Source organism: Nansenia antarctica (assembly GCF_963989245.1).
Source record: "Nansenia antarctica genome assembly, chromosome: 20".
Classification (NCBI taxonomy): domain Eukaryota; kingdom Metazoa; phylum Chordata; class Actinopteri; order Argentiniformes; family Microstomatidae; genus Nansenia; species Nansenia antarctica.
Genome location: NC_137693.1, coordinates 10,920,099 through 10,930,098, shown reverse-complemented (window position 1 = coordinate 10,930,098; position 10,000 = coordinate 10,920,099). Strand labels below are relative to the sequence as shown.

The window sequence follows — 10,000 nt, the reverse complement described above, 5'->3', positions numbered from 1 at the left end:
ACATTCAATCGGTTGCCGACTTGTTCCCGGTTTCACCAGCTGCTGTCACATTCCTCATTCCGTTCGACGCATCACAATGGTCTCGTTCTCTGATGTCGACTGGTACAGACGCAGACACGGATGGAAGCTCTGGTTGAATGCTTCTCTACTAGATGTCCTGCTTTCAATCCTCCCTTCCCTGAAGTAAACTGATCTGACATGATTTGATGATTGGTGAAAGTGATATCCCAATCTCAGCTGGATGACTTTAGCTGTTTACAATCGAACCAGCTGTGTTAGGACAGACCTCAAGGAAGGGAAGGGAGGGAGAAAGGAAAGGAGGGAGGAAAGGAAGAGAGGGAGGAAAGGAAGGGAGGGAGGAAATGAAGAGAGGGGGGGAGGGAGGGAGGGAGGAGGAAAGGAGGGAGGATAGGAAGGAAAGGAGATAGGGAGCGAAGGATGGATGGAAGGGAGGGAGAAAGGAAAGGAGGGAGGAAAGGAAGGAAGGAAGGTAGGGAGGGAAGGAGGGAGGGAGGGAGCGAAGGAGGGAGGATGTAAGGGAGGGAGGAAGGATGTAAGGGAGGGAGGGATGGAAGGAAAACATGAAGAGAAGAATGTAGGCATGTTCAGAGTGTTTGCATGGGGCTATGTGGTCATCCAGACGGGGGGTTCGGGGGGTGCTCACCATTCCGTCTTTGGACTCCAGACTCAGGTCACTGATGCAGGTGGCGTGGATGTCCCCGGCCTCGGCCAGGATCTGGATCCCCTTAGGAGCCTCCAGGTAGAGAGCCCTGGTGGGAGACTCCAACCTGGAACAACACACACCACAGAAGAAGACAGCGTCAGTGACCACACAGGAACACACACCACAGAAGAAGAAGACAGCGTCAATGACCACACTGGAACACACATGTACTGTTTTACCATTTACTATTTACTACTATCCTCACTGTAATACCGTATACTGTCATACCATGCACTGTCTACATAATCATGTAACAGAGTCAAAGAGATATGCAGGGGGGAGTGTCCTAGGATTCAAGCATCACTTGGCATTCATATGGTGTTATAAAGAAATAAATACATTCATTAATTCTACTGATTAATACCACCATGAAATATGAACATAGTTTAATCTTGCACGATCTTTGGTAAATATTTGAAGGCACCACGCCAACACAAGGACGCACAGTAATAAGTGTTTGACATATCCTGAGATCTTCTCCGTCACAAGATATGCTGTCCGACTACATTAGAAAAATAATAAGGACAAGTTAAATATAAATATCTTTGGAACAGCCCTCACAGTTTTTTTCCATACACTCCATCATCATTGGCTCCCTTGGGAATGACCCATATATCATACACATCTCTGAAACAGTCTGAAATAGGGAATGTGATGGAAAGGGAACCGTTGGCCTGGAAACACATACTCTAATTCAACGTTCATGTACCGTGTTTATGATGAACATGGAGGTGAGTGTTATGGGATGCGTGTGTCGCTCTGTAGGAGTCAGTCGAGGTCACAACATACATGACTTCAGAAGAGGTCTGACTTCAGAATGTTTGACTTCAGAACATACATGACTTCAGAAGAGGTCTGACTTCAGAAGAGGTCTGACTTCAGAAGAGGTCTGACTTCAGAACATGTTTGACTTCAAAAGATGTCTGAGTTCAGAATGTTTGACTTCAGAAGATGTCTGACTTCAGAACATGTTTGACTTCAAAAGAGGTCTGACTTCAGAACATGTTTGACTTCAAAAGAGGTCTGAGTTCAGAACATGAATGACTTCAGTAGAGGTCTCATTCAGAACATACATGGTCGACTTCAAAAGAGTTCTCAGTTGCGAACATGGTCGACTTCAGAAGAGGTCTCCACAGAGTTCCTGTCTGTCTCCAAGGGTTTCCTGCATACGCTCACTGAACACTTTATTAGCAACACTACTGTATACTAATACTGGGTAGGGCCCTTTGCTCTCAAAACGGTGCCGCATCAATATGCTGACGGACCGTTGTGCCGACAGACCTCCCTGCATGTGAATGCTCTCCGCTTCTCTGTTATGGTACATGTGGGAAGACGGTACATGTGGGGAAAACTAGGGTTAGGGTTAGGTGCTACGTCGACTTGGTACATGCTGGCATGTCTAACCCTAACCCTAATCCTATCCCTAACCCTAACCCTAACCCTACCCCTAACCCCAACCCTAACCTTAACCGTAGCACCCTAGCACCTAACCCTAACCCTAGTTTTCCCACATGTACCGTCTTGTCAGCTCTCGCAGAAATCCGCTAATAAACTGTCGGCATCGTGGTCCGTCGGCACAGCGGGTGGGCCCCCTCAAAACAACCACAATTTTGATGTGAGACTCTGGTCCATGACGACATGATTGCATCACGCAATTCCTGCAGACTTTTCAGGTTCCCTTTCAAGCTGTAGAATCTCCTGTTCTACCACATCTCAATGGTGTTCTTTTGGATTCAGATCCGGTGACTGGGAAGGCCACTGAAGAACACCGTCTTTGTGCTTTGTGACATGGTGCATTGTCATGCTGGAGGTAGCCATTAGAAGACGGGTACATTGTGGCCATGAAGGGATGCACGTGGTCAGAAACAATACTCAAAAAGGAGTGCCAAGAAAACATTCTGACACCATTAAGATAACTGCATGAATGAGAAGGTGTACAGGTATTCTTAATGAAGTGTTCGGTGTAGAGTATATCATATCTGTTCAGGGAGAGTTGCTATCTCTGTTAGGGATGACGTATCACACACACCCTGGACTGGAGACAGGAGCAGAGACACAAGGTTGCAGATCTGGAGCACATCCTCCAGTTTATGTTTTCTCTCTCTCTCTCTCTCTCTCTCTCTCTCTCTCTCTCTCTCTCTCTCTCTCCCCTCTCTCTGTTCCCTCCCCCTCGCTTCCTCCCTCTCCCTCCTCCCCTCTCTCTCTCTTCCCTCCCCCTCGCTTCCTCCCTCTCCCTGCTCCCCCTCTCTCTTTTCTCATCTCTCCTTCCCCTCTCTTTCTCCTTCCACCTCTCTCTCTCTTCCCTCTCTTTCTTTACCTCTACCCCCCTTTCTCTCTTTTTTCTCTCTCTCTTCCCTCTCCCCCCTCTCTCTCTTCCCTCTCCCCATTCTCTCTCTTCCCTCTCTCTCTCTCTCTTCCCTCTCCCTCTCCCCATTCTCTCCTCTCCCCTCTCTCTCCCTCTCTCTCTCTCTTCCCTCTCCCTCTCCCCATTCTCTCTCCCCCCCTCTCTCTCTTCCCTCTCCCCATTCTCTCTCTTCCCTCTCTCTCTCTCTTCCCTCTCCCTCTCCCCATTCTCTCTCTCCCCCCCCTCTCTCTTCCCTCTCTCTCTCTCTCTTCCCTCTCCCTCTCTTCCCTCTCTCTCTTCCCCCCCTCTCTCTCCCCTCTGCTTGCCTCGGCTGTCGTCCAACAAGGAAATGAAGTATCGATCACATGACCCGCAAAACATCCAGGAGCATTTATATTCAAATAAGCACCTGTCAGCCGATTCATATTGGACCGCTTTCCCTTCCATAAACAATTTCACAGTAATAAGCAAGTAGGAAATAAAGGTGAACACTTGGGTGAATGAAGTCTCTAGAATCCCATCAAATAAATCGTGCCATTACATGTATTAACCCTATTTTTCAGTTGGCTTTTAGTGCCATATAGATTATATATATTAGGGGAAAGAGGTAGGTAGGTAGAGGTAATGTATTGATTATTATTATTAATATGTTTTATGGATTCTTACTCTGAGCACACTATGGTCACAGTCTGCCTTGACGGTCTGTAAACAGTACTGTGCTGAATATTATTTTGAGATTCACATACTGGGGCGTGAATAATACCTGGTTTTGAAAATCCACATCCCTATCTAGTGACTGATGCACGGTGGTAAATTACACCTCAAGTGTTAACGGAGAGTTGTGGAGCTGTGACCTCCCCGTCTTATCTTCAGCCACAGTGAGGTTCTAAGATGTACACTCTGAGATTAAGATGGAAGAGGTGTTTGTGTGGAGAGAGAGAGAGAGAGAGAGAGAGAGGGAGAGAGAGGGAGAGAGAGAGAGAGAGAGAGAGAAAGAGAGAGAGAAGTAGCGTTAAATTACAGTACACAGCACAGGGAATAATTCCTCAACTCGATTCATAACGTTTAAATCTCACAGATCTTCCTTATCTTGCTTAATAGAATATATCTCATCTTTGCTCCTCCTGAATGAAAGCACAGACCATTAAAAAAAAAGACACATGTGGTTAATTTTATCCCTCTCTTCTCCTCTTCATCTCCTTTCTCCAGAAAGCTTCCCACTGCTGCCAGGACTGCAGAATCACTCCCTATCTCCCACTGTAGACTGAACACCCATCTCTTCAGGCTACACCTTAACTGCCCCTCCTGGGGCATCTACTTCCCCTCTACGCCCCCGTACAGTTTCTCTACTGTTAATAAAAATAACATAAAAGTAAAAAAAAAATCTTCCTTCTTCTAGCACTACGGCTGCCAATGGCCCCTGGCCTGAGCATAGATTACTTTTCCCCTGCCATGACTGGTGGTGGATAGATGATTCACTTACTTAGTCAAATGTATTTTGTTGTAAAAGTCTCTTCGGATGAAAGCGTCTTGCTAAATGCCAAAAATGTAAATGTAAACTCTGTGCCCGCCGACCCAATTTCTAAATAGGTTATATGATGTTGACGTTATGAATAAGCAAAGTGCTCGTTTTGACAGAAAGCGGCGGAGACGCGGCTCAGAAAATGCCAATACCGTCCCATTAGCGTGAGTCGCTAATGAATTAGAGAAGAGTGCGCCTCTAAACACCCTATTCATGTCAGGGGAGTCTGGGGGAGGCAGACGCCGGGGAGGAGCTCATTGGAATTCATGGAACGGGACGAGGATCGCTATCAAACACACGCTGTGTGCGGAGGCAGGAAATGACAGGAGGATGAGCTCTCTGTAACGCACGTGTGTTTGATACCGTCCTCCGATTTCTACCTCCACTAGCCTCCCCTGGATTCATGTTTGTCCTTTAGCTGTGTGTAAGCGCTGCTTTATGTAGCGGAGGTGGTTGGGAGGTTGGGAGGTAGCCCTTCCTGAGATGAGTGTCTCCCTCTCAGACCTCGAGGATGTTGTCGTTCAACGTGTGTTCAACACTCAAGGTGAATTTCGCTTACACTAGGCTAAGTATAATTACATACAGTGCCTTCCGGAAGCATTCAGACCCCTTCTCTTTTTTCACATTTTGTTGTGTTATAGACTTTAGGATTTAAATGTAATCAATTTATGAATCATTCAAGACATTCATTCAAAAATTACGTTAACTACTATCCTTGCATTAAGATTGACTCAATTCAACTTATTGAGTGATTCGCTGATGAAACCTTTACATTTTAGCTCATTTTAAGAGTGTCATAGCAAAGGGTCTGAATACGTACATATGTACATGAGGTTTTTCTGTATTTCAATTTTAATACATTTGCTGACATTTTGTGTTTTCGCTTTGTCATTCTGGGGTATTGTGTGTGGATTGATAGCGAATTCTTTTAATTCAATCCATTTTAAATTGAGTCAGTAGGGAAGGGAAATTACATATTGCAAAACACAGAACGCTCTGCTTGTCGATGGAATACGCAGCCGGCCATAAACTGTAATTATTGAAACGCCGCTTTCTTTGTAAATAAATACATCTGTATTCCAACGCACCCATGAAACGATGCTTTCAGTGTGAGCTCTTTGAGTTAGTAAGAAAGGTGGCCGCAGATCCAGTTGACATCGGAAAAAAAAAAAAAGAATAAAATCTATAATTAAATTCCATTCATAAATAATTAGAATCACAATAATGGAACTCCCATTACATCTCTCCGTCGGACAACCAAAACAATCGACCTCCGTCGCATGAACAGAATAGAATAAAACAACCGCTAGACCACATTGGGACTCCACATAATGGACTGTCAAAAGCCTCTCTCTTACATAAAGACGTATACACGTATATACGACATCCAACCAAAATGGAAATGAAAGCTTCATTAATCTCAGCCCTATGCAATCTTCCTCTGTTCCCCCTTCCTGCCTCTGAGAGCAGCATCGACCTGAGCCTGGCTAGCTAGCTATCTGCATCGGTGGAGAGAGAGCGGAGACCGAGGACGAGGCCGAAATTGGAGGACGGAATGGCTCATTGGAATGGATGGAGCGCGTATCGAACACACCCAGACAGTCCTCCCTTTTCTACCTCCGCCGGCCTCCAGGCCTGCTCTGTATGCCGGCCCGAGGCGTCGGCCTTGTCTCCGCCGACGACGCTGCTGGGCGGGGTGGGGGGGGGGCGTAAAACAGATTAGGAGCCGGAGCGTTGGGAGCGGCGTCCTAGGTGGCTACTCACGGTCTCGCGGACGTGGCTAATCTGACGCTCCACCAAGAGAAACATCACACTGATCCTGTCAAGGCTGCGTTGGGAATACACACCATGGGCTGAGGCGGGCAGCGACACGCTCTGCATCTGAACGACGGGATGGCTCTGCAAAAAAAAAAACGCGGCCCCTTTTCCCTGTGTCTGTGTGTATGTGTGTGTGTGTGTGTCTCGGTGTTTGTGTATGTGTGTGTCTCAGTGTTTGTGTGTGTGTGTGTGTGTGTGTGTGTGTGTGTGTGTGTGTGGTGGTAGGAGAAACACCTGCCAGGGGTGTGTGTTTTTGGATGCTAGCTCACCATATGGCAATTACTGCATGCTGCTACTTCTCTCTAAATCTCTGCTTTGTTTGTTTATGTGTGTTTGCGTGTGTGTGTGTGTGTGTGTGTGCGTGTGTGTGTGTGTGTGTGTGTGTGCGTGTGCTGCGCGTGCGTGCGTGTTTGTGCGTGCGTGTGTGTATGTGTGTGTGTGTGTGTGTGTGTGTGTGTGTGTGTGTGTGTGTGGTGTTTCTTTCCAATCCCCCGCAGAGTCCTGAATAGAAACAAGAGGGGTGGTATCATTCGACTGGGTAGCGCATATGAGATGTCGGGGGGGGATGGAAGGAGGGATGGAAGGGGGGATGGAAGGGGGGATGGAAGGGAGGATGGAAGGGAGGATGGATGTGTAAAACAGAGAAGGAGAGAGACTCCCTCCCTCTCTGGCTCATTGGAATTTTTTGGCTCTAGCCACAGGGTCAGCCACAGTCAGCGCCCCTGGAGCAATTAGGGAGTTAAGTGCCTTGCTCAAGGGCACAACGGCAGTGGTAGGGCACCTTAGATATGATGCTAGCAACCCTCCAGTCACCAGCTCACCTGCAGCTCCCTTCTGAGGCGGGGAATCGAACAAGCGACCTTCCAATTGCTTGCTGGACTCTCTAACCTCTAGGCTACCTGCCACCGCCCCCCCCACCCCGCAACTACCTTGACTTGTGATCCGTCACCAGGATGTCGAACAGAGAGGACCATTTAATGAGCATGAGGACCTGGAACAGTACACGTCGTCGGTTCTGAACCACATAGTGAACTGCACCAACTCAGTCACCGTGGACAAACGGGTCCGGGTCTACCCCAACACGAAGCCATGGATGACTGGGAAGGTCCAAAAACTGTTAAATGAGAGGGACAACGCCTTCTTCGCAGGGAAGCGCACACCGCTGTACAGCTCCACCAGGGCCAACCTAAAGCGCGGCATCAAAGCGGCCAAGGCAGAGCACAGAGAGAAGATTGAGGAATGCCTCCTGAGCAACGACTCCAGGCGGATGTGGCAGGGGGTTCAGCAGATGACAAACTTCAGAGCCAACAGGCTCACAGCCGCAGAGGACGACCCCCTGCTGGCGGGAAAGCTGAACACCTTCTACGCCCGGTTCGACGAGGGGCGAACGGAGGTAACCACAACACAGACACCACTCTCTCCAGCTCTCAGCAGCCTCACCCTCACAGAGCACGAGGTGAGACGCGTACTGAAGGCGGTGGACCCCAGGAAAGCCTCGGGGCCGGATGGCGTCCTGGGACGGGTGCTGAGAGACTGCGCCGACCAGCTGGCCGGGGTTTTCACCAACATCTTTAACCAGTCCCTGTCCCAGGCCACCGTCCCACCCTGCCTGAAAACCTCAACTATCATCCCAGTCCCGAAGAAAAGCACGGTGAGCTGCCTAAACGACTACCGCCCGGTGGCACTCACACCAATCATCATGAAGTGCTTCGAGAAACTAGTCCGGGCCCACATACTCACACGCCTCCCGCCCAACCTGGACCCATACCAGTTCGCCTACAGAGCCCACAGGTCCACAGAGGACGCCATAGCGACGACTCTCCACGCCACTCTATCCCACCTGGAGAGGGGAAACAGCTACGCGAGACTGCTCTTCGTGGACTTCAGCTCCGCCTTTAACACCATCCTTCCAGACAGGCTAGTGACCAAACTACTAGACCTGGGTCTATCACACTCTATATGTGCGTGGATCAAGGACTTCCTGACCGACCGCCCCCAGAGGGTGCGGGTGGGCCCCCACACCTCCACAGCCCTCAGCCTCAGCACTGGGTCACCCCAGGGCTGCGTGCTAAGCCCCATCCTCTACAACCTCTACACCCACGACTTCACCCCCATCCACCCCAGCAACTACATCGTAAAGTTTGCAGACGACACCACCGTGGTGGGATGTATCTCGGGGGGGGACGAGGCGGCGTACAGGGATGAGGTAGAGCAATTGAGCAAGCTGTGCAAGGTAAACAACCTGCTGCTAAACAAGTCAAAGACCCAGGAACTCATCGTAGACTACAGGAGGAAAAAGTCCGAGATCCTGCCCCTGCTCATCGACGGAGAGAGCGTAGAGATGGTCTCAAACCTCCGTTTCCTGGGACACATCATACGGGATGACCTGGCCTGGAAGGACAACACTAAAGGCACCATCAAGAGGGCACAACAGCGGCTATACACCCTGAGATGCCTCAAGAAACAACACAGCAAGCAGGAGATGCTGGTGGCCTTCTACCACGGCGCAGTGGAGAGCATCCTCACCTTCGGCATCTCCAACTGGTACCACAGCTGCACGGCAGCGGAGAGAAACGATCTACAGAGAGTCGTGAGAACAGCACAGGGGATCACCGGCGCCACCCTCCCCTCTCTGGAGGAGCTGTACGAAACACGCTGTCTCAGGAGGGCCTCCAAGATCTCCAAGGACCCGACCCACCCTGGGCACGAACACTTTGTCAAGCTGCCCTCGAACAGGAGGTACAGGACCCCGGCCGCTAGGACAAACAGACTGAAGGACAGCTTCTACCACAGGGCCGTCAAGGCCCTGAACACAGAAAAGGCCTAAGTTCTGGGCCCAGGACAAGTCCGGACGGATTGTAATGGCAGCTAGTGCTGAGGCACAAACATGTACATTTTCAAGCCTGCAAACTGTGACACTTTAAAAAAAATGTGAAAAAATACTTTCTTGTGCAATATGACAACCCTAGTTGACTATCTGTGCAGTATAGTACAGTGGATTGTGTACATAGCCTCTATTGATGTAAACCAGCTCCTTATCTTCTTGTGATTTTATGCATCTATGCTTTTTCCAAAATGTGTTTCTTTTTCCTTTCTTAAACACCAGGGGAGCCTCCCCTCCTAAATTTCGTTGTTTGGTACCTGTACTGTAACAATGACAAATAAAGTCTATCTATCTATCTATCTATCTATCTATCTATCTATCTATCTATCTATCTATCTATATCTATCTTAATGGTTCTACTAGTACCAGACAAGACATCCGAGGCCTGTGGTAAACGGGCTACACTGGTACCAGATCAGACCTCATAGGCCTACAGTAAATGGGTTCTACTGGTACCAGACTCATCCCAGACTCATCCCAGACTCATCCTAGACCTACAGTTCAACGTCTATCGGGTTGACATTGAGCCCAGTGGATTAGGTCCACTGACTCTGTGACGCAGCAGGCGGCTTTAACAGAACAGTCGGCGAAGTCGGTGACAAGCATTTGCGCTAGCGTACGGTACACTGTGACCGTACAATGACTTCTGATAAGTAGCAGTGTGTGTGTGTGTGTGTGTGGGGGGGGGGGGGTCTGTCTGACAGTGGG

The 10,000-nt window shown here is 49.0% G+C and overlaps 1 protein-coding gene across 1 annotated transcript in view; it reads right to left on the bottom strand.

The window, feature by feature from the left end:
* Positions 1-10,000, bottom strand: part of sgcd (sarcoglycan, delta (dystrophin-associated glycoprotein)) — a gene marked incomplete at both ends in the record, with an annotated part of 79,633 nt that overhangs the window by 2,483 nt on the left and 67,150 nt on the right. Inside the window, one exon of the mRNA XM_080549691.1 lies at positions 665-788. Coding sequence (XP_080405817.1) covers positions 665-788 — 124 coding nt within the window. The remainder of the gene's footprint in view (positions 1-664; positions 789-10,000) is intronic.